This window comes from Aotus nancymaae, unplaced genomic scaffold (genome assembly GCF_030222135.1).
Source record: "Aotus nancymaae isolate 86718 unplaced genomic scaffold, 86718_ANA_hifiasm-v0.15.2.pri h1tg000004l, whole genome shotgun sequence".
Classification (NCBI taxonomy): domain Eukaryota; kingdom Metazoa; phylum Chordata; class Mammalia; order Primates; family Aotidae; genus Aotus; species Aotus nancymaae.
In genome coordinates this window covers 13660026-13685637 of record NW_026988415.1, presented here as the reverse complement: position 1 = coordinate 13685637, position 25612 = coordinate 13660026, and the positions used below count along the sequence as shown (strand labels likewise).

General features: G+C 40.8%; 1 protein-coding gene across 2 annotated transcripts in view; it reads left to right on the top strand.

Moving 5' to 3' along the window:
- Window positions 1–25612, top strand: part of SLC9A6 (solute carrier family 9 member A6) — a 60948-nt gene that overhangs the window by 20856 nt on the left and 14480 nt on the right. The window contains exons 7-14 of one of the 2 annotated variants that reach the window (XM_012472317.3): window positions 3710–3851; window positions 5917–6022; window positions 6316–6404; window positions 10344–10457; window positions 15175–15286; window positions 16875–17028; window positions 21804–21893; window positions 23079–23109. In XM_012472317.3, the coding sequence (XP_012327740.1) occupies window positions 3710–3851; window positions 5917–6022; window positions 6316–6404; window positions 10344–10457; window positions 15175–15286; window positions 16875–17028; window positions 21804–21893; window positions 23079–23109 (838 nt within the window). The remainder of the gene's footprint in view (window positions 1–3709; window positions 3852–5916; window positions 6023–6315; window positions 6405–10343; window positions 10458–15174; window positions 15287–16874; window positions 17029–21803; window positions 21894–23078; window positions 23110–25612) is intronic. The other variant, XM_012472318.2, reaches the window with a different exon arrangement.

Here is a 25612-nt window from a genome sequence, read left to right as displayed (position 1 = left end):
AACTTCACTAATTACCAGAGATACATACCAGGATCAGTGGCCATTTCTACCTATTGAATTAACAAAACAGAACTTTTTTTTTTTTTTTTTTTTTTGGTGAGATGGAGTTTTGCTCTTCTCACCCGGGCTGGGGTACAGTGGCCCAAAGTTGGCTCATTGCAACCTCTGCCTCCCAGATTCAAGCGATTCTTCTGCCTCAGCTTCCCGAGTAGCTGCGATTACAGATTACAGGTGCATGCCACCACATCTGGCTAATTTTTGTATTTTTAGTAGAGACAGGGTTTCACCATGTTGGCCAGGCTGGTCTTGAACTCCTGACTTCAGGTGATCTGCCTGCCTCGGCCTCTCAAAGTGCTGGGATTACAGGTGTGAGACACCTGCCCAGCCATAATTGTTAATGATAATAGTTATGACTGGTAATTATGTAGTATAGTCATTCTTAGCCAGTGGCAATTTGTCAGCCCCCCCCCACGCGCATGCACACACACACACACACACATACACGGGATATTTGACAGTGTCTGTTGGCATTTTGTTTGTCATCAATGGGAGCAGTTTCCTACTGACATGGCCTAGTGGATAGAAGGGTAGAAGCTTTCAGTGTACAGGACAGCATTCCCCTCACCCCACCCCTGTCATAGCCAACAAATAAATATCTGACCACAAATGTCAATAATGCTGGGCTTGAGAAACCCTGGTGTAGTAAAACTAGACCACTCATACATTGTTGTTAATGTCGAAATTGGTATCACCTTTTATCATTCTTTATGATAATATTAACATATGTTTCTGGCAAAAATTCAAAGCATTTGACTCAGAAAGTAGAAAATTCCTGAAATTTCAGCTCAGAAATAACCACTATTAGGATTTTCATCCAGACTTTTTCCATTAAGTTAGTAATATACATATAAGTATTCATAATATTTAAACAAAAAAAGGCATAGTAGTATACATACTTTTCTGTAACTAGCTTTTTCACTTGGATATTATACTATATTAATACCTCTATTATCACATTGGATGGATGCATTTCAAATTTACCTCTCCAATCCTCTATTGATTGATTAATATTTGGTGTTTTCTAATATTGTGTTATTGTGACTAACATGGCAGTGAGCATATTTATGTGTAAATCTTTGTGAATCCTTGATAGTATTTCTGTAGGATATATTTTAGGAGTAGAATTGCTAGGTCAATGGGTATGATCATTAAAAAAAATTGGGAGAGATTATCATATTTCCCTATAAAATGTAATGGAGACCTTTTGGAAGGCAGTCGTGCAACATGTTAAATGAGCCATAGGTATGGTAACAGGTCTATTTTTAGAAATATAGGGCAAGGAATAGTCTAAAATATGACAAAAGCATGAAGATGTTCTTTCAGTTATTTGTAGTAGCAAAAATAGTAGAAGCAATTTTTAAATATCTAACAATGAGGAAGTGGTTGACTAAATTGTGCTATATCCATTTGAACCATTGTGAAGTCTTATGAAGACTATGAAAAAAAATTTTTTTTGAGACGCAGTTTTTTTGTTGTTGTCCAGGAGGGAGTGCAATGGTGCGATTTCAGCTCACTGCAACCTCCACCTCCCGGGTTCAAGTGGTTCTCCTGCCTCAGCCTCCCAAGTAGCTGGGCTTACAGGCATGTACCACTACACCCCACTAATTTTGTATTTTTAGTAGATGCAGCATTTCACCATGTTGGTCAGGTTGGTCTTGAACTCCCAACCTCAAGTGATCCACCTACCTCGGCCTCCCAAGGTCCTGGGATTACAGTTGTGAGCCACTGCACCCAGCCAAGGCTGTGAATATTTTTATGTCATTGTCAGTTAAAAAAGCAGAATTCAAAACCACATGTTCACTGTGATTACAGATAATTAAGAATTAGCATGCATGTAACACAAAGAGGAGAAAGGAATACAGAAGGAAAATAAAATCTATCTGTCAGGATAGTGGAATGATGGAATGCTTTTTCTGCCTAAACTGTACATTGTATTACTTTCACGGTTTAAAAAAAAAGTATTCATAAAAAATGTTACTGCCTCAAGATAAAATATTGATTGATATGGAAAAGATGAGTTAAGATTTCAATCTAGAAGCCAGTATCTGCCTAAAAAAGAAAAAAACAAGCCTGTCATCTGTTCTCAGCCCATCGTGTTTCCCATGTGTTCTTATACATTTTAATGACTAAAGAATGAAATAATAATTAGTGTGAATCTTGAATTTACATGAACAAATCCAGGGAAAGCAACCTCAGGAGGCATGGCATAGATATTTTGTTCCAGACAGCATTTTGGAAAATACCACCAAAGAAAAGGAAGGTTGTATAGCATTTTTTTTTCTTTTCTCCAGCCAGTTACTGTATTTTCGTAATGGAAGCAGATCTCATTTATGGTGGTGGGACCCTTTATGTGTAGGTAAGGTAGCTTGATGTTAAAGGCCATTTCATATTCAACCAAATGATATTAAAGCTACTGTTCCAAAATGATCTGGTTACTTTGCACATTTAAACATAAATGTTTAACATTTTCAATTTAGAGTGTGTCTCTGAAATTTCTGGATGCCATTATCAGAAATAATTGTTAGTGCTATATTTCAATAAAATAAGTACAAATTAGGAGATTTTAGTTTGATTTTAGATTTTTTTTTAACCTGGGAGATCTGAAAAGAACTTGTACGTGGTATAGCAAACACATTTTTCAACCTTGAGTCAGAAAAAAACATTGCAGCAACCACAGGGAGAATTCATTATATTCTTAGGAATGTGTTTTTCCTTCTTTTCTTTGATGTGATTTGTATGATGTTGTTGAGTCTGGACTTTTTATAATGCTGGTCTCTCAATTAACTGAGATGAGAACTGATTTAGTAACGGTAAGCACTGTTGCCAGAGACCTGCTGGCAACAGCAATTTTCTCAGGCATTTCTATTTTCTGGGGTAACTGTTATAAAAGAAGCTTTTTCAGACCAGGTTTGGACTGTGAGTTCAAGATGGAGAGCATCTCCTGTAATTGCCTGTCTTGGCCTGGTAGAGAGTGACTTTCTTTCAGAAGCTTGAGGTGGAGGATCCAGCTGGTTATGCTGAAAGTACTGTTGAGTAGATTCTAATTCCTTGGGAGGCCTTTTGAGTGCTTTTTCCTATAATAGTCCATTTCAGTGAATGAATAGATATTAGGCATTTGGCCCATTCTGGTATTCTAGAAGTTGGAAGGGTCCTTCAGCTACCTTTTTTCCCTTTTTTCTCATAGGAAAAACAAAATGTGACTGGTTTGAGTATTGAATAATGTTCTTTATGTTCTTATGCCTCTACTGGAAACAAGTGGGATTTTTCAGTAGTTGGTTCACATTAGTATGTTAAGGCTTTCGGACACTCAGTACTAGTAATTCTGAAACAGAATCACAAAAGAATAATACTCCACAGTATCTTGAGGGTGGAGGAAAAAGCTTGGTGCAACTTTCATATACAGGATTTTACAATGTTCTTACCCCCTGAAATTAACATTTAAAGAAAAGCCAAGTTTTCTAGTTTTCTTGCTAGCCAGATACATTGCAGGATTTTTGGGTAACTGTCCTTATTTTGGCAATTCTAATCAAAAGATTTTTTTTTCTTCTCCCTCTAATTTCGTTTTTCAAGCTCTACACTACATAATGTTTTTGTTTTTTTTTTAAAGTAAAAGTTGCTTTCAGAAGTAAAAGCAGTCTCTCTTCTGTAGCTCAATAGTGGCATACCAGCCAGCTGGAGACAACAGTCACACCTTTGATGTCACAGCAATGTTCAAGTCTATTGGGATCTTCCTTGGAATCTTCAGTGGATCTTTTGCAATGGGTGCTGCTACTGGAGTGGTGACAGCTTTAATATCCTTTTGTTATATTTATTTTTTCTTGTTAACCTAATGTAGCAGTTGAATGCTGTGTTCTGTGGTTTTTCCTAGTTCTATGATTAGAATAATGTTAGAATTATTAATCTTATAACTTTAAGTACCTGGTTTGAAAACATTAAGCAGTAGTCTTTGCCACTAAATAAATAAAAGAACTGTATTGTTCTGTGTGGGGTTTGGTGCCCTAAAACTTTCAATGCAAGAATATAATTAGAGATGGTATCTCTTTGAGGGTGAATTTTATAGTTGTAGATTAAATAGCTGTAAAGGTAGACATATACCAAAGAGCCTCTGTGTCTTCTGTGCTGCTGGTCAGCCTGGCAGTCTTTTGCTCTTTGTTTAATGGGACAAATAGGAAACGTACAGCAGCAATGCCAAATGAACAAAATGTGGTTCCCTGGTTAGGATATGTAAGAGTTCATCTCAGCTCTCCCAATTTTAACTGTGTACTCTAGAGCCCTGAACAGGGAGCCCAAAGGACCTGAGTTGTAGTCTTGGTACTACCACTAGTTAGCTACTGAAATACTGGGCAAGTTATTCTTGTGTTCATGCAAAGACCATTTTATCCTGGACTTCACCACTATTCAATACATCCATGTAGTAAATCTGCACTTGTGCTTCTGAATCTATAAAAATAAATTTTATTTTATTTTTTTTCTTTATTTATTTATTTTGAGATGGAGTCTCGCTCTTTCACCCAGGCTGGAGTGCAATGGTGCAATCTTGGCTTGCTGCAACCTCCGCCTCCCGGGTTCAAGCGATTCTCCTGCCTCAGCCTCCCGCATAGCTGGGATTACAGGTGCTCACCACCATGCCCAGGAAGATTTTTGTATTTTTAGTAGAGACGGGGTTTCACCATGTTGGCCAGGCTTGTCTCGAACTCCTGACCTCAAGTGATCCACCCACCTCGGCCTCCCAAAGTTCTGGGATTACAGGCGTGAGCCACCATGCCTGGCGTAAAAACAAATTTTAAACTCCCAACCCAAAACAAAAAGTCAGAAGACATGTCTTGATCACCTGCTACATGGCTGCGCTCTGTATATCAAAGCTAAAGAAGACAAACATGACCCCTACCTCCCTGGAGTTTTCGGGATAGTGGCAGACACAAACATGATAGAAGCTTTGACACTTCACCTCTTTGGCTCTCAGTGAAGGAAAGTGGAGGGTAGGGACGGTAGGAAAGAGGAGTGGGACTAGATGATGTCTAAAGAGTTTCCAACTTTAAAACTTCTGTGATACTTGTACAAAGTGGAGACATTCTTCTTTGGTAAGTACCTTTTAATTGGTTATACTTCAACCTTGTGCTGGAAGACGCTTCTTTTATGGCTTTTTATAGGTGAACTGAGGAATAAAGCAGCAGTAAAAAGAGTTTTGAAGGTGACGCCAAGACAGATAGTATCTCTTCCCCATTACTGGTTCCTTGAGGGTAGAGAGTATATCTTGTTAATCATTTTGTTGTAGTGCCTAGTTGTGGAAATGACTCTAGATTCTAGCCTGAGATTGGTCGCAATTTGGCACAGGCCGTTTCACTGTCAGCTAACAGATGCTTGTTAAACTAGTGTAAGTCAGTGAAGTGCCTCAATTTCTTCACCATGGAATGAATGCTCTATATCACAGAGGTGGTAGAGGATCAAATTAGTGTGAAATCTCTTGGAAATTATGTGTTTTTATAAATGTAAATTGCTATGGAAGCTGTCTAGCTTTGGGTCTCAGATTAATAGAGGTGGCATGTTGTAGATCTGATCTGTTACTCCTGACTCTACCTGTCCTTCACTGCATGATTTATGGCAAGGTATGTGATACCCATGAAACAACTGGAGTGGCTAAGCCGTAAGGCTTCCTCACTGAAGGGAAGGCAGCTGAATCCTCAATAAGATGTTCATTTTAAAAGTTTCCCACTCAGGTGGTTCTTCCTTATTCTGGGACTTTTGTGTTAGAGAAGCTACAGAACCCTTCTTTCATGGTTGCCTTGCTTAAACTGTTATTTTTTCTAGTCACACTTTTGTGTTACAAGATCTCATTACCAACCTTAACAGTCTTACGTGACAAAGTTCACCAAATTACGGGAGTTCCAGTTGTTGGAGACAGGCCTGTTCTTCTTGATGTCCTGGAGTACCTTCCTCTTGGCTGAAGCATGGGGCTTCACAGGTGGGTGACTTGCTCCTTTTGATTGTCAACCCTTACAAGGAGTGACTTTGCCAGTCAATTTTGCTCCAAGTGAATCAGCTCCATTAGTATTTGAACATACTTGTTGTGGTTGGGATTTAGACTGTCACTTTAGAATATAAAAAAAATTTTCAGTGGAAGTGGTTCCTGTTAACAAAGTAAGTCACAAATGAGAATTTCAAGACAAAGCATATAATCTACTGTGAAGAGGGAACCTCAATAGAAAAGGTAGGAACCATCCTTTTATATGAACTTGGAATTTGTTGTCTTTATAGGTGTGGTTGCAGTATTGTTTTGTGGCATCACACAAGCACATTATACATATAATAATTTGTCCACAGAGTCACAGCACAGAACTAAACAGGTAAGAGGAACTTAATAATTGTTTGTGAATAGGCTTTTCCTTCTTTCAGCGAAATAGAAGTCTTTTTTACTAAAAAAAGAAAAAAAAATAGTCTTTGATCTGTTTTTGGTGATATCAACTAATTTCAGCTCCTATTCGTTTGACTGTAAAAGTAGGTGGGATTGGTAAACTGAAGAGTGATAGCATTTAGGGTGGAAATATATCAGCAGAATAGCCAGGGACTGTTATTATTGTGGCTTCAATAACCAGTGAAGTAGCTTCCTTTTCTCTCAGTGTTTTCCCAATTTAATGGCTTTTAAGGGGAATGTTTTGGAAGCTCACTCTGGTTTTACTCAAACTACTGTTGTGTGACGTAGATAAGATTAACTTCTGATCTGACTAGACCTACTCAAAGAAGATGAACTTCCTTCAGTCTTTGCTTAGGTATTGCAAAGCTACTGTTTCCAGGAATGTCAGGGGACTAGTCAGTAGTCTGGCTTTATTTGGTATCGAATGATCAGTTGTGCAGGGTATCTGAAGGGAATTACAAAGGAAATAGGAATAGGATTTTCCAGTCTTAGGAGGTATATGAGACAAATACATGAACAAAATGTGGTGTCTGGAATAGAAACAGGTGCATATTTGACTATGGCTATAGTGAGAAACAGAAGGTTTACATTTTGCCAAACGACAAGAATGTTGTTGGATTCTCCTGAAAAGGAGTGGTGCTAAAAGCAGGAGCAACGGTACTACTACTTTCTGCTGGAGCCATAAATCAAGTTTATGACCTGTGCTTTTCCCCAGCCCCTCAATAGAGATTAGGTTTTTTTCCCCCAAGCATACACATTGGGGGTTAAAAATCTTTGTTACAAATTAATTCAGTGCAATAAGTATAGAGAAGAAAATCAGCTGGTGGTGGAGAGAGTAGGGGTGGGGCTGGGTCCAAATTTTCCAGGTTATGGGTAGGGAATAAAAAACAAGAACAGGCCGGGTGTGGTGACTCACTCCTGTAATCCCAGCATTTTAGGAGGCTGAGGTGGGCGGATCACCTGAGCTTAGGAGTTTGAGACCAGCCTGGCCAACATGGTGATACCCCGTCTCTACTAAAAATACAAAAATTAGCTAGATGTGGTGGCACATGCCTGTAGTCCCAGCTACTCGGGAGACTGAGGCAGGAGAATCTCTTGAACCTGAGAGTCTGAGGTTGCAGTGAGCCGAGATTGTGCCACTATACTCCAGCCTGGACAACAGAGCAAGACTCCGTCTCAAAAAACAAAACAAAACAAGCAAAAAAAACAAGAACAGCGTAAGAGCTCCCAGTGTTGTTGATGATACGAAGCTTATGTACATTTAAAAAATATGATGAATAGGAATCCTAGATTGTGTACTTCAGATTATATGTCACAGAAGACATCAGAGAAGTAGGGGAAATGGTTTGAGGCTTGAGGATCTGGAAAGCTATCCTAGAAGAAACAGTACCCTTAGAAGGATGGGGAGGATTTGGGAAGGCCTAGGGGAAGCAGTACAGATAAAGGCAGGAATCAAAAGAAGGCAGTAAAGTGTAGAGCAAAGGTTGGCTGACGCCAGCCCTCAGGCCACATCCAGCCCTTGCCAGTCAGTGAGCTAAGAGTAGTTTTCTTTCCATCCATTTTTAATTGGTTGGCAAAAGATCAAAAGAAGAACATTTTGTGACCCATCACAGTTATGTGAAATTCACATTTCCGTGTCTACCAGTAAGATTTTCTTGGCACACAGCCACACTCATTTTTTAAAAAGTGTATAGTCTATGGCTGCTTTTATGCTCCACTGGCATAAAAGCAGTGGACAGAGACCTCTTGGCCTGCAAATCCCCTCATGTTTACTCTGTCCATTCATAGGAAAGTTTGCCGATCTCTGTGTTGCAGAGCAAAGCTGGGACTTTGGAGTCACTGTATCCTTTTAAATCCTGGTTCTACTCCTTGCTGGCTGTGTGAGCAGGAGCAAGTTCCATAACTTCTCTGTTTCAGTTTTGCCATCTCTGAAAATGGACATAATGATAGTACCTACCTCACTGAGTTGCGTTGGGATTAAAATGAGATAATGCATATGAAGTGCATAGTATAGTATCAGACACACGGTAAAAACTGAAAAAGGTGTAGCTGTTATCATTAAGTATCAATAAATAGTAATAATAGCATATTCAATCATTTAAAGAAAATTAAATATGTACTTACTTATTTTAATTTTCTCATTTTTTGGTAATAAGGCAACCCTGATTTAAAGAAATTAACTAATTTGCCCAAAGTCACACATCCAGCAAAGGGGAAGACGGGGCTCAAATCTAGACATTTTCTTTCTCTTTTTTTTTTTTTTTTTTGAGACAGAATCTTGCTCTGTTGCCCAGGCTGGAGTGCAGTGGTGCAATCTCAGCTCACTACAACCTCTGCCTTCTGGGTTCAAGCTATTCTCCTGCCTCAGCCTCCTGAGTAGCTAGACTACAGGCGTGCACCACCTCGCCTGGCTAATTGTTGTATTATTAGTAGAAATAGGGATTCATCATATTGGCCAGGCTGGTTTTGAACTCCTGACCTGGTGATCCGCCCGCCTTGGCCTCCAAAAGTGCTGGGATTACAGGCATGAGCCACAGCGCCTGGCTGGCATTTTGATTCCTAAGCCCATGTTCTTAACCACTATTCTGTTATGTGGCAGAGGGCTTGTAGTAATAAGCCATTGTAGATAACTGGTGGCCAGAGGGATACCACATTATGAAGGACCTTAACTTCATTCAGCAAGTATCATATACCTTTGCCAAGGCTATGATGTGAATAGGGTGGAGTGGGCAGGCAGCAGGGGAGGACACAGGGTTTAGTTCTCCCCACAGATAGTTCTGCTATCCTATAGATCGTTCTCTTCCATAATGTGGAAACCTGATCTATAGGATGCTTACTCCCTACACGAGGGTAAGACCCATGCAAAAAGTGAAGTCACAGGGCAAGCCGGGAATACAAGAGTTCTCACGAAGCACTCTCTGCCAGGATAAAAAAGGTTGAAATGAATCTTATAGCTTACAAGAGGAAAGTATCTTGAAACTATAATTTTTAGAGATTCATTGGTTTGGGGGAGCTGGAGGATGAGGGATGATTAGAGGTCCTTTTTCATCATTATGGGTAGGAAGTGGCGAAAGTTTGACTAGGGCAGTAGGAGGGACACAAGGAATATTCCTAAAGAAAAATTGACAGAGTTTGGAGGAGGAGGAGAGGAATAACTGAAGATGGGGCTTTGGAGAAGGGAAGCTGACTGGGGAAAGTAAAGGGGCAATGTTTCTGGCTTTTTTTTTTGAGACAGAGTCTCACTCTGTTGCCCAGGCTGGAATATAATGGCTCACTGCAACCTCTGCTTCCTGGGTTCAAGTGATTCTCCTGCCTCAGCCTCCTGAGTAGCTGGGATTATAGGCATGCATCACCACGCCTGCCTAATTTTTTGTATTTTTCCTTTTTTTTTCTTTTTTCTTTTTTGTTTTTGAGACAGGATCTCACTCTGTTGCCCAGGCTAGAGTGCAATGGCACTCTCTCGGCTCACCACAACCTCTGCCTCCCAGATTAAAGTGATTCTCCTGCCTCAGCCTCCCAAGTAGCTGGGATTACAGGTGCACGGCACCATGCCCGGCTAACTTTTGTATTTTTAGTGGAGATGGGGTTTCACCATGTTGGTCAGGTTGATGTCGAACTCCCCACCTCAGGTGATCTGCTTGCCTCCCAAAGTGCTGGGATTACAGGCATGAGCCACCGCACCCAGCCGTTTCTGGCTTTTTCTGCAGGACTAGAAATGTCATCTCCACATTTGCTCCCTTCCAAACCACATATTGTGTGTGTATGTATGAACTTTATATATTTGAGTGTCTGTTTTATTATCTTAGTAATACTCATGTTTTCAAATTATATAACTTATTTCCTGGACTAATCTTTTACAATTTCGTTTCAGTTGTTTGAGCTTCTCAATTTCTTGGCAGAGAATTTCATCTTCTCCTACATGGGGCTGACACTGTTCACCTTCCAGAACCATGTCTTTAACCCAACATTTGTAGTGGGAGCATTTGTATCCTTTATTACGTGTTTTATTTTGAAAAGTATTTTTAATTGAGATTTTTCATGTGGGTTTTGGGTATGTGGTTGATAAGAATACATTTAAATATATGCAGTTTTTCTCTGAGTAAAACAAAGATTCTAGCTCTTTTTTTATAGTTATTTTATTATATTCTATTTCAATTTGTATTTTTTGCACAAATAGTGTTGACAGATTAAAATGACAGACAAGTGTCCTACTGTTTTGCCAATCCCAAAAGATAAGTGTTTTCCCTTTATTACTACAGGGATGGAGAGGTTGGACACTGGGGAACAGTTAGCAGTCTCTGCCACAGGGCAATAGGTGAAAGATGAGGAAACGTTAAATGAGGCCACTTTCTCTCCCTCCTTCAACCCCTCTCTCTCCCTCTCTCTTTCTCTCGCATATATACAAAGAGTCTTAAAAAACCCCAGCCTGGGCAACATAGCGAGACCCCATCTTTACAAACAAAATTTTAAAAATTAGCCAGGTTTGGTGGCACATGCCTGTAGTCCCAGCTACTTGGGAGGCTAAGGTAGAAGGATTACTTGAGCCCAGGAGTTCGAGACTGTAGTGAGCCATGATTATGTCACTGCACTCCACCCTGGGTGACAAAGCGAGACCCTGTCTCAAAAAAAAAAAAAAAAAAAAAAACAGTTGCAGTTGAAGGAAGAAACTGAGTATATGAAAGAGAAGAGGCAATAGTGAAAGCCTCTTGAGAGGGCAGGAATGAAATCCAAAGCATGTAGAGAGAAATTTTGCCTTCACTGGGAGGAGAGACAGCTCCACCATTGCTACAGGAGAGGATAGGGTATGTACAGATAAAGGCACATTTGTAAGATGGAGCTCCTGTCTGATGCCTTCTATGTTTATCTGTTAAGTAGGAGGTGAGATTATCTGCTGAGACTAAGATAGGGAGTTGGGGAGTGTATCAGTTATCTATTGTGTAACTTAAATTTAGCAGCTTAAAACAACAGACGTTTATTATCTCACACGGTTTCTGAGGGTCAGGAATCCTGGAGCAGCTTAGCTGGGTGCTTCTGGCTCCAGGATCTCTCAAGAGGTTGCTGTTGTGCTCTTGGCCGGGACTGTACTTTCTCAAGACTTGACTAGGGCCAGGGAATCCACTCCAAGCTTGCTCAGCTCACATCGTGTCAGCAAGAGGCTTCTATTCTTCTCCACATGGACATCTTCATAGGGCAGCTTACACCATGGCTTCCCCCAAACTGAGTGAGCTGAGAGAGCCCTAAAATGAAAGCTGAGGTGCCTTTTATAACCTAATCTTTGAAGAGACGTGCCAGCATGACTTCTACAATATTCTGTTGGTTATACAGACCAACCTGGTACAGTGTGGGTGGAGATTATACGAAGGTGTGAATACTAAGAGGCAGGGATGGTTAGGTACTACCTTGGAGGCTGGCTTACACAGAGCATGGGGATTTTGATGAAAGTGGAAGTTTGTGAAATAGTTGTTGTAGAGAGTGGGAGAATAAGTTGGCCAAAGAAACGCAACAGGGCTGCTAAGAAGTACTAGGGATTCATTGTGTTTGAGGAATAGGCACTAGCAGTAGAACCAATCTGCCCCATTGAATGACTTTGTCCAACAGTACTTACTGTAAGCATGGAAAAAACAGATAGTTGGCTCTTTCCAGATTTGGAGTTTTTTCAAGTGGATGCAATGAAAACAGAAGGACGAGAGATCATGGTGTTATTACATGACTGATGCAATCTAAACACTTCATTTAATGTTTAAATAACATTAACGGGGCCGGGCGTGGTGGCTCACGCCTGTAATCCAAGCACTTTGGAGGCCAAGGCGGGCAGATCACCTGAGGTCGGGAGTTCAAGACCAGCCTGACCAACATGGTGAAACCCCGTCTTTAAAATAAATAAATAAATAAATAAATAACATTAAAGGGTGTTATTAACATGATAGTAAGAAGGGAAGTGAGGAAAGAAGACATTGTTTAAGGAAAGAGTATAGGGATCTTTGGACTGAAAGTCTCAGTGCTGTGGAAGAATGATCAGAGTGGGATAGTTGAACACAAAATATGGAAGGAGCAATTGTGGCCAGACGGAATGTTTGAATAAAGAATTTTCAAAAGACATATTTTAAAACCCCACCTCAGAATGAAGAATTTGCCAAAGATATTAGAAGTTTTTTTTTTTTTTTAATTAAAACTCTAGGTCACATACCTATGCAACAATTTTGCATGTTCTTCACATGTACCCCAAAACCTAAAATACAATAAAAAAAAATGGAAAAAAAACACCAAAACTTTCGGATCTCTGTTAGAAGTGAAGTTTTACTGAAATACCATTCTGCAGAGCCTTAGTCTGCAAATGAACTTTAGGCAAAAAATAAAAAATAAAGTACTGTCAATAGGAGATCTTAGCTGAAAGACAACCATGAGATCAGTAACTTAATGTCCTGCTAATCTTGGAGAAAATTTTGAGCAGTCAAGTGGCTTGATCCACTATACTTAATCTGGAAACAAAGCTAAATATTCTCTATAGGTTTCTGAGTCTGTTAGGAATTAAAATTCCTCAATACAAAATCCTACCATGAAAATGGCCTCTTAACAGGAGAGAGTTGCTCTATTTCTGGCTATATTAGTTAGGATGTAGGTTTGGTTTCATGTGAAAAGACACAAACTAATCCAGGTTTAAACAACATAGACATTTCTTTCTTATCTAAAAGTCTGAACTGATGTGGCAGTTCTGCTGCATAGGATCACCAGGGACTGAAGCAGCATTGTTGCTAACATCCTTAGGGACTTGCCCTTGTTCTTACAATCCAAGGTGGCTCACCCCTGTCTGTCAGTTGCCTTCAGGGGCTTGACCCAGAATGTGCACACGTCCCTTCCACTTAACATCATTGGTTACACCTACTCACAAGGGAGGCTAGGAATTACATTATTTCTCTCGGTGGCTGTGTAAAGATGAAAGGGAGGAGTGCAAACTACCAAGGAAGAAAGCAAGAACAGATGTTGTGGGGAACTAGCAGTCACTGCCACATTGGCCCGCCTGGTTAGTGGTTATGTTTTCTTTTCTTTTTAGAAAATCACTTAAAATTTTTTTTTTAATTTTAGAATGATTTTAGGTTTATAGAAAAATTGTGAAGATAGACTGGATGTGGTGGCTCACGCCTGTAATCCCAGCGTTTTGGGAGGCCGAGGCGGGAGGATCACTTGAACCCAGGAGGCAGAGGTTGCAGTGAGCCGAGATTGTGCCATCATACTCCAGCCTGGGCAATAGAGCTATATTCCGTCTAAAAAAAAATTAGGAAGATAATGCAGAAAGTTCTTATATGCTCTACACTTAGTTTCCCTTATTATTAACATATTAGCATGGTACGTTTGTCACAATGAATGAACTAATATTGATATATTATTATTAACTAAAGTTCAAACTTTATTCTGATTTCCATAGTTTTTCCCTAATGTCCTTTTCTATTCCAGGGTCCCATCCAGGATACCACATTACATTTAGTTGTCATGTCCCCTTAGGCTCTGCCTGACTGTGACAGTTTCTCATGTGTGTTCTTTGTTTTTGGTGACCCTTGACAGTTTTGAGGGGTACTAGCCATGTATTTTGTAGAACGTCCTGCAGTTGGAACTTGTCTGATATTTTCCCCATGATTAGACTGGAGTTACGTGTTGTTCGGGAAGAGGACCACAGAGGTAAATGCCATTCTCATCACATCATATCAAGGGTACATACTTAATAATGTTGATGATAGTCTTAATCACTTGGTTGAGATAGTGTTTGTTAGATTTATCCATTATAAAGTTACCCATTTACCCCCTCTCTATGCTTGGCAGGAAGTTGCTATGGGCAAGGATTGAGGAATCGGGAGTTAGGTTCCACCTCCTTGAGGACAGAGTATCAGCAAAATTATTTGGATTTTTTCACACGGGACATTTATCTATTCTTCCTCATGTATTGTTTTATTCAATCATTTATTTTTAAAATTTTATTATTTTTTTTTTTTTTGAGCCGGAGCTTCGCTCATGTTGCCCAGGCTGGAGTGCAATAGTGCAGTCTCGGCTCACTGCAATCTCTGCCTCCCAGGTTCAAGCAATTCTCCTGTCTCAGCTTCCCGAATAGCTGAGATTACAGGCATGAGCTGAGATTACAGGCATGCACCACCACACCTGGCTAAATTGTATATTTTCAGTAGAGGCGGGGTTTCACCATGTTGGCCAGGCTGGTCTCGAACTCCTGACCTTAAGTGATCCGCCCATCTCAGCCTTCCAAAATGCTGGGATTACAGGCATGAGCCACTGCACCCAGCCAACTTATTCTATTAATAATCTTAAAAGTATAGTAAAGAAACTCCTCTTTTAAACATGTTTCTCTTCAGCTAGTAAATTTCCTGCATGGTACACCTGCTCTGTCCAATTTGGTAGCAACTAGCCAAATATGATTATTTTAATTTGAAGTAATTAAAATGAAATAAAATTAAATTTTCAGTTCCTTCATCACACTAGCCACATTTCAGGTGCTCACTGAATTGGACACTGCAGATACAGACAATTTCTATTGTTGCAGAAAGTTCTATTTGGACAATGCTATGTTAGGCAATGGAACCAAGGGACTGTGTATTAGAAATTGAGTTCCCTAAAATAGTCTTTCACCATCTGGAATGCATAGTCTAAATAATATTAATAGTAAAATGAAATTATCCTTAACCTATTAATAATTTTAGGTTGCTATTTTCTTGGGAAGAGCTGCCAATATTTACCCCTTGTCCCTCTTACTTAATTTGGGTAGAAGAAGTAAGATTGGATCAAATTTTCAACATATGATGATGTTTGCTGGTAAGTTATGATTTTCTTCTCTTGCCCATCACAAGCAACCATTCACAATGCATATGCCAGCTTGATGTAACACTGAGATGTTACGCTGGTAATATAATACTCCGTTATTTTTATATTATTTATTTATTTATTTTGAGACACGGTTTCACTATGTTACCCAGGCTGGAGTGCAGTGGCACAATCTTGAGTCACTGCAACCTCTGCCTCCCAGGTTCAAGTAATTCTCATGCCTCAGCCTCCCAAGTAGCTGGGATTACAGGCAACCACCACCAAGCCCAGCTAATTTTTTTATTTTTAGTAAAGATGGGGTTTCATCATATTGGCGAGGCTGGTCACAAACTCCTGACCTCAGGTAATCCACCCACCTCAGCCTTCCAAAGTGCTAGGATTATAGACATGAGTAATCATGCCTGGCGTGTAATACTCCTTTAAACATTGAAGTTGCATCCTTGAATAGAAAAAAAATTATAGCATCCCATTGCCTTCTGTGGGAATTTCTTCATATTCTGGTTCTAAATCCTTGGTTCAGAATTATGTCACACAAAGTGAGAAAGATAAAGATGAAGTCATTTTCAAACAAAAACCTGTAGGTGAATGTTTATAGCAGTTCTATTCATAATTGCCAAAACCTGGAAATAACCCACTTGTCTGTCTCTCAATGGGTGAATAGCTAATCAAACTGTGATACATCCATGCTATGGAATACTACTCGGCACTAAAAGGAACAAACAATTTACCCATACAGCATGGATAAATCTCAGAGACATTGTGCTAAGTGCAAGAAGCCAGTCTTGAAGGGCTACCTGCTGTGTGATTCCGTTCAAATGACATTCACAAAACGACAAAATCATAGTGATGTGGAATACATCAGTGGTTGCCAGGGGTTTGATGGAGTGATGAGAGGTTAGACTGAAAAAGGGTAATGCAAAGAAATTTGACAAGGGGAGGGATGATGAAACCATTCTGTGTTTCGACTGTAGTAGTAGTTACACTCACCTCTATGAATTTGCCAAAACTCATGTAGCTGTAGACCAAAAAGAGTGAATTTTACTGTTCGGAAATGAAAAATGAATTTTAAAAATTATTAAAAAAACATCAATGCATGTCAGTCAGTATCATATACAAATTCTATTTCTATTTGTACGTGTTTTTTTTTTTTTTTTCAAGACAGAGTCTCACTCTGTCACCCAGACTGGAATGCAGTGGTGTGATCTCGGCTCACTGCAACCTCTGCCTTCCTGGTTCAAGCAATTCTTCTGCCTCAGCCTCCCGAGTAGCTGGGATTACAGGCATGTGCCACCACACCTGGCTAATTTTTGTATTTTTAGTAGAGATGGGGCTTCACTATTTGGCCAGGCTGGTCTTGAACTCCTGACCTCTGGTGATCCACCTGCCTCGGCCTCCCAAAGTACTGGGATTACAGTTGTGAGCCACTGCACCCGGCCTGTACATATTTAAGTATGTTACTATTTACTGCATATTTGTTCACATGCTTCTAAGTTTTCAGAATGTGCTTTCTTGCTCTGAATTTATGAAGCCTGGATTCGCAATGAGTTATTGAAGAAATACCTTTTCTGTTCCTTTGTAGGCCTTCGCGGTGCAATGGCATTTGCCTTGGCCATTCGGGATACTGCCACTTACGCACGGCAAATGATGTTCAGCACCACGCTTCTGATTGTGTTTTTTACTGTGTGGGTATTTGGCGGCGGCACCACTGCAATGCTCTCATGCTTGCATATCAGGTAATTACCAACTAGAGACCTCATTTTAAGATTAAACTTTAATTTGGTTTATTTTCTCTGCCCGTTTTCAATTTTTAAGCTTTGGTGAATCTGTAATTATATTTTCCTTTTAAAAAATGTGTAATATGTAGTACACAAAAAGGAAAATATATATTTAAGAGAAAAAGAAAATTCATTGTTAACACTTTGAGGGATATCTTTCCAGACCGTTTGCTATACATAATACATATTTTTAACAAAAAGGGGCAACACTAAAGGTACTCTTGTAGCCTGATTTTTAAATGTAATATAGCATGGACATTTTCATTGTGAATATATTTACATCGTTGTTTTAATGGCTGCATATGTCCTGATTCATTTAATCAAATCCCTGTTGCTGGACTTCTGTATTGTTTCTAGGATTCTCCTATTACCATTACCGTTTGAGGATTTTGCTATTACTATTACCATTAACAACGTGAACATTCTTAAATGTATACACCACTGTGTACTTGTTTGATTATTTTCGTAGAATGCATGTCTAGAAATGAAATTGCTTGCTCAAAATATATGTATATATTTAAGGCTTTTGATCGATACCACTAGGTCAGATCAAAAACTTGTCTTCCACATGCAACGTATGAGACAGTGCAGTTTACCCCAACCCTAATCACTACTAGATATTATCCTTTTTCTCATCAGCACTGTTGTTTTTTTTTCAGCACTGTTTTTAACCTAACAATCCAAAGCCGAGATCTTGAGGTCTTAGTCTTAAATGTGTACCAGTTAATGTATTCAATTTGAAAGCTCCCTTGTATCTCAAGAGTTCTGCATTTGTTTCCATGGATACAGCAGCCTATGCTGTTAAAGCCTTTGTAGATTTTAGTTCTGTGTTTGGCTGAAACTTCATAGACATTAAGAGCTACCAAGCTTCCAGAATACATAGGGCTCATTAGAGAAAACAGTTATTTCACACTTTAGAGATCCTGTCCTCCATTTTTTTTCATTCTATTATGCCTTTTTTAAAACATTCTAAATACCAGCCAGCCCTAAATCACACTTTGAATGTTGTTATTATTGTCTTAATTTCTCTTTACTATTCAAATCCCTTATCATTTCTGTGCTTTTATTGTGCATAGTGTAAAATACACAAAAATAATGTTCTTCTAACCTTAATTATTACTTCAGGGAGGACCTGGCATTTATTGAACACTTACTATGTGCTGGGCATCATGCTAAGTACATTTTACATATTTATCCAAACATGATAACTCCATTTTCCAAGTGATGAAATAGAGGCTTGGAAAGGTTCTGAGTTGTTCAAGGTCATCTGGATAATTAATTGGCAGGCAGAGGAGTCTCCAGTCTTTCTTTTTTTTTTTTTTTTTTTTTTTGAGACGGAGTTTCGCTCTTGATACTCAGGCTGGAGCGCAATGGCGCGATCTCGGCTCACCGCAATCTCCGCCTCCTGGGTTCAGGCAATTCTCCTGCCTCAGCCTCCTGAGTAGCTGGGATTACAGGCACGCGCCACCGTGCCCAGCTAATTTTTTTGTATTAGTAGAGACGGGGTTTCACAATGTTGACCAAGATGGTCTCGATCTCTTGACCTCGTGATCCACCCGCCTCGGCCTCCCAAAGTGCTGGGATTACAGGCTTGAGCCACCGCGCCCGGCCTCCAGTCTTTCTTAATTTCTTTTAGAAATTAATTTCATCAAGAAATGGGCGTGGTACATTTTGAAAGGACACAATTCCTTTCTTTTCTCAAGAGCTTGTAGATGAAGACTTTCCCTCATTTTCCTATGGAGAAAAAAATTAAATGTAAGAACAAACCAAACAAAATCCCTATGCTTACCATCCCCCTAAAAAGAAAAGACAAAAACATACCTACTCACACAAAATCTAATCTGTATTACTCACTAGCTGTCAAAACTCTTTGTCTAGCAGCATAGTGCCTGTCCTGTAACATAATTTATCACTTAACTATATATAATATTGTCTTATAGTCTTAGGTTGCTTCTTCTTGTTTTCTCGGTATTATTCTTGGCCTCTTCGTGAACGGGGGTGTATTTTAAGCTTCTCCCCCCCCCAAATTTGTCTAGTACAGTTTTAAGGGCACTGCTAAGTCCTGAAAGTTTAAGATTTGTGCCCACTTAGACTTGGCTTTGAGTTCTTGCCCCTTCACTGACGAATTCTGTAATCTTAGGCAAGCTCTCTAACCTTTTAAAGCCTCAGTTTCCTCATCTGTAACATGTATGTCATAGTACCTACCTCCTTGGGTTGTAAGGATTCAGTGAGCTAATAATATCTGTAAAGTTCTTAGCACAGCATTTCAAATATACCTTTTGTTCATTCATTTGATAAGCATTTACTGAACACCAGCCATGGTGCCAGGCACTGTTTTAGGTTTCAACTCAGTGGTTCTTTTTATTTATTTATTTATTTAGAGACAGAATCTTGCTCTGTCGCCCAGGCCGGAGTGCAGTGATGCAGTATCAGCTCATTGCAATCTCCACCCCCCAGGTTCAAGCAATTCTCCTGCCTCAGTCTCCCAAGTAGCTGGGACTACAGGCATGCACCATCATGCCTGGCTAATTTTTGTATTTTTAGTAGAGATAGAGTTTCACCGTGTTGGCCAGGCTGGTCTGAAACTCCTGGCCTCAAGTGATTCGCCTGCCTCAACCTCCCAAAGTGTTGGGATTACAGGCTTGAGCCACCTCGCCCAGCCTCGGTGCGTCTTAACTGGGGATAATTTTACCCCCCAAGGGACATTTGGCACTTTATGGAGACATTTTTGGTTGTCACAACTGGAAGAGGGGGCTGCTGCTGCCATCTAGTGAGTAGAGGCCAAGGATGCTGCTAAACATGCTCCAATGCATAGGACAGGTTCCTCCCCACCCTCGCCACCTGCCAACAGAGAACTATGTAGGCCAGAATGTCAGAAACGCTAAGGTTAAGAAATCCTGCTCTAGAGAAGCACAGTGATTATAATAAGACAGAAAAGGTTCCTGGACTCATAACATCTATACTTCAATGAGAGAAGACATACAATAAGCTAGCAACACATAAATGAACCTGACAACTGTAGATGATATTGAATGCTGTGATGGCAATCGAGCAAGGTACTGTGATAGTGACTGCGGATGGGGATGTATTTTACAAAAGGAGGCCAGGGAAGTTTTCTCTGAGAGGTTACGTTTGAGCTCAGTCTTTCCTGAGTGACTAGATGTTGCCAGTTAAACAGTCATCAGGAAGGAGAGCAGTCTAGGCAGAGGGAAGAGTACAAAAGTCCTGAGACGGGGGCAAACTTGGCCTGTTTAATGAACAGGAAAAATCTCTAGTGGCTAGAGTATAGTGACTGAAGGGTAGGTAGGAAATGAGGTTGGCAAGATCCTATGGAAGCAGGGGTCTGCAAACTTATACTGTAAAGGGCCAGAGAGTAAATATTTCAGGCTTTGGAGGCCATACGGTCTGTCTTAGCTACTCAACTCTAGTGTGAAAGCAGCCCTTGACAATATGTAAATCAATTGGCCTGGTTGTATCCCAGTAAAACTTGATTTACAGAAACAGAAGAGGTACTGATGTGGCCCGTAGGCTGTAGTTTGTGGACCCGCAATAGTCTTGTGGAGCATGGTAAGGGATTTGGATTTTAAAATACAACTGGAAATCCTGGAAGATTTTAAAGCAAGGGAATGACATGAAGTCATTTATAGTGTAAAAGGCTCACTTTAGCTGTCATATGGACAGTGGACCCTCAGTAAATTAGAAACAGCCAGCTATTCCTATGTCCTTTCACATAGTTTGTGACAGTCACATTTGGCTCTATCATTTACTCTACATGCTTTGCACTTCTGTGTCTCTGAGCCTTTGCTCATACGGTTCCCTCTGCCTGGATTGTTCTTTCAGTAAATGACACAGCGAAGTGCCACCTCCTTTCCCCCCCGTTCTTTTCCCTCAGAACCACTCTTCTGTTGGTGCAACATTGGGCCTCTGCATTGTAGCACTTGTTTTATTCAGTCTTGTGATAATACTGTTGTAAGAGCTACCACTTAGTGTTAATGATGTTTCAGATGCTCTTTAATGTTAACGGTGTTTCAGGTGCTCTTTTAAAACCTTTTCATACATTTTCTCACTAAATCCTTGCAGCAACTCTGTATGGTGGATATTAGCTCCATTTTCCAGGTGATAAAATGATGATTTAAAGGACTGCATCACTTGACTGAGTTCACACAGCTAGAAAACAGCCAAGGCCACATTTGAACCCAGAGCTCCCTGAGAGAAGCCCTTAGGGATTATGCCCTAGTTGTGTCTGTTTCCCCCACTGGTCTATGAGTTCCTTGAGGGCAGGGGCCGTGTTTAATTCATTTCTATGCCCTGTGCCTAGTACAGTGCCTGGCAAATAATAAGTGCTCTATAAATGTTTATTACATTGACTTAGCTTCTGATAATATAGGGAGTATTACAAGTGTGCTATCTTCAAGACCACTAGATGGCACTCAAGATGCATAAATGTAGTTAGAGTTTAATGTGACCGAGAAGATGTTAAACAGCTCCTGGCCTTTTTAACAAAGGAAAAATGAGCCAGTCTTTGAATTAAGAATCTGGTCATGACAGTCTGTTTTCAAGTCCTTGACCATGATTCCTTTGCTTTCCAGATGCAGCCTTGCATCATTTTCTCCCTTCAGTGTTATTCATGTTCTGGGATGCTACTGCTACAGCTTCTCATACTGCTATTTTTTCTGTGTTGTCTGTAGTAGTTAATTTAATTGATAAACATTTGAGCACCTATTGTGTGTCAGGTACTGTGCTAGACTCTGGGGATACAGAGATGAATTGAGACATGGCCTTTACCCTCAAGGAGCTCACAGTCTTTTTGGGGAGACTGACAGGTAAATAACTATACTCTACTGTGCTAAGTATCATAATAAAGGGCTGTAGAAAGTACTGCATATGCACAGAGGAAAAAATGATTCTGCTTGAAGGGGTCATAGAATGGTTACTTTGGAACTTGGAAAAACGAGTAGAAGAAATGAGGGAAAGCACATTGCAGATGGAGAGAACAGCATGAGCAAAGGCATGGGAGGCTCAGGAGAGGACGGATGTGGGGAGAAGAGTAGGCAGGTATGGCTAGAATGGGGCAAGTAGAAGATGAGGATGGAAAATGAGGATGGAAAGGTGTAGGCTGGAGTGGGGTGGGGGCGCTAGTTTGTAGAGAGTCTTGAATGCCCCACAAAGGACTTCAGACTTGACTCTCTGGGTGGTAAGCCACTCTCAGAGTCCTTTGTCAAGGGAGTAACACAGTGAGTTCTATGCTGGTGACAGCTGGCTCTCAGGGAGAGGCTGGCAGCTGGAAAAGCTTCCATAACAGACCCTATGAGCCTCAGGATGAGGGCTGTGCTTGAGCAGTTGGGATGGAAAGGAAAGAGAAAACCTGAGAGACCATTTAGAGGAAGAATGAACAGAATTGGTGGGTGCTCATGTTTAGGGAATAGAGAGGAGCCAGAGAACTTTGTAATGAAGCTGTTCCCTGGGATACAGAAAGCAGGAATTTGAAGCAGATAAGGAAAGAATTGTGAAGAAGCAAGGCTGATGTCTGTCCTAATAGCCTATGAAATACCTGTAATTGGACCCTCTCTTCAGTCATAGTAACAGAATGTTGCCAGGAGAGCTGCGAGGTCCAAAAACATGCAACTCCCTCACAGAACTGCACTGTGCCAGCCTTGTTTTTGGAGCTACCCCAGTAGTTCTTATTTAGCATCTGGGGCGGTGTTGCTTTCCCTGATTCCGCTTCAAGTGGACCTATATTCAGAGAAGAAAATCCTATTTTTTTTTTCTGGTAAGTAGGATTGCAGGAAGAGAATCATTGGTACACCCTGCTTGCCTTAGAATCCAAGTGGTTGCTAAGGAAAGTGGCAGGAACCAAAAGTCTGCATCAACAGCCATAGAGAAGCAAGAAAACATTAACCATTCCGTAGCTTCTGTGTTGAGGAAAGTAGTTGCCTGACAATGTGCATGTGTGAATAGACCTTTTTTTGGCTTCCAAATCTCATTTGCTCTTTGTGTTTCTCCTTTAGGGTTGGTGTTGATTCAGACCAAGAACACTTGGTAAATATGCGTTTGTGTTGTTCCTGGCATTTCTGTCAAATGTGCAGTGATTTGGAAAAAAACCAATCTACTGTAGACTTCGTGCCACTATTTAGATCCTGTCCTCTTTGCCTCGGCTTTTAACTGACATCATTCCTGGCTTTTCTCACTGCTCCACAGAGACAAAGCCAAGTTAGCCACAGTGTGTGGTTATCAAGGGTGACAGCTTTCATGTCTCTGGGCCATCCTGCCTGGGATTTTGCCCCAGAGGAGAGCACTCTCTTAAGCACTCCTGGGTTTTCAAGTGACTCCTCTGGCACGGGGAGGCTTTTTCCACTTCGGTTTGTGCATGACGGCTTGTCTCTGATGTAAGTCTCACTCCAGCTGCTCTTTCTGCGTAACTTTCAAATTGGATGACCAGCAGCTGCCCTTGAGAACCGCCTAGAAGCTTTTGAATGTTCAGGCAGTCTTCCCTGCCTGTTCAGGGGAGTGCACTTTCTTACTTTGTCCCTCAGCCTTGGCCACGTTTCCTCGCTTCCTTCCTTCCGTTGTGTCAGTTTCCCAGTTGTTGCTATGAACTTGAGCCTGTTGGACTGAATGCATTGTAACTGGCTGCCCTCTAGACTGACTACCCTTGTCTGGTATTTTCCATCTGCTTTTCAATGGTTTCTGAGCACCACTGAATATATGACTCTGTATCAGACGTTAGATAAGAAATCACAGAAATTAGGTTTTTGAACATGGAAAGCGTCTCTTTAAAAACACAATTATTCTTCTTGTCTGAAACAAACCCCAGTTTATTTGTCTTCAGGGTGAGGTTAAAAAAAACATTTCTCAGATTTATTTCCTAAATGCAGATTTTGTTAGCTGTTGAGTAATGAATGGGATTGTATATATGAGATATAGTAAGTACTTGCCTCTTGTGGTCAGACCCTTAAAGTAGAATTCCATGGGCTTGACATACTTGTACAAACCAAGCTGGATAAATTCCCATGATGCCAAGCTCCTGGGATAGTGTCCAAGGGGTAATAACTCCTCAGTGCCTCCTCCCTGTGTCAAAATAAGAATAAAGTTAATCATGCAGCTCAAAAGACAAATGCTTGATCACTCTCTGTATAAGTCTCCACCAGCTGTGTCACCTCTGTAACCACAGAGGACAAATGGAAATGGAGTGACAGGGAGAGAGCCAGGTAGGTGAGTATCAGTCGTCACATACAGAAAAAAGGACCAATTTTTCTCCTTGCCTTCAAAACCCTATGGCTGGGCCGGGCGTGGTGGCTCATGCCTGTAGTCCCAGCACATAGGGAGGCCGAGGTGGGTGGATCACCTGAAGTCAGGAGTTCGAGACCAGCCTGGCCAACATGGCGAAACCCAGTCTCTACCAAAAATACAAAAATTCCCTGGGCATGGTGGCAGGTGCCTGTAGTCCCAGCTGCTTGGGAAGCTGAGGCAGGAGGATCATTTGAACTTGGGAGGTGGAGGTTGCAGTGAGCTGAGATCGCACCACTGCACTCCAGCCTGGGCAACAGAGCAAGACTCCATCTCAAAAAACAAAACCAAAAAAACAAAAACTCTGTGGCTGTCTTGGTTATATTGTTTCTTTAATGTTTTGAATGTCCACTAGAAAGCAGAGGAACATAGTAAGTACGGAGTGTGTGGGGTGGGGTGTACAGGTGTTCATGTGGTCAGGTGTGGTGAGATTTATAGATGAATTGCTCTTCAAGGGGCAGAGGCCCACAAAGCTACTCTTAATGACGTGAAAGGACTTGCAGGTGTTCTTCAGCTTTTGTAAGCCCATACAGTGTTTCCAAATATTTTTGTTATATATAAGTTGATACGTGACACATTGAGGGGGAGAGAAATTTATTTTGAGCATTAGGAAGGACAGGAAGAAGCCAAACCCCAGAATCTAAACTCTGTGCTTTTTGATTTATTTATTTTTTGTGATGGACTTTCACTCTGTTGCCCAGACTAGAGTACGGTGACACAATCTTAGCTTACTGCAACCTCCACCTCCCTGATTCAAGCGATTCTCTTGCCTCAGCCCTCCGGGTAGCTGAGACTACAGGCGCCTGCCACCACCACACCTGACTCTTTTTTTGTGTGTGTTTTCAGTAGAGGCGGGGTTTTGCCATGTTGATCAGGCTGGTCTCGAACTCCTGACCTCGAGTGATCCATCTGCCTCGTCCTCCCAAAGTGTTGGGATTACAGGCATGAGCCACTATGTCCGGCCTAAACTCTGTGCTTTTAGAAAAGATAATCATGGAACCATAGAACATGAGCACTAGAAAGGGCCTTCGGAATTCTCTAACCCTCATGTTGTTTTTAGACATGAAGAAATTCGGGCCCAGAGAGAGAAAGGGACTTACTTAAACTACTTAATGTCAGTGAGCTGGGACTGAAAGCAGATCGCCTCACTGCCCAACTGCTGACCGCACCGTGTTACAAATAAGGACACAGTTTATATTTTTGGAAGCTATTTTAGAAGATGCCTACTTGCTATGTTAGTTTTCCCTCCTAGCTG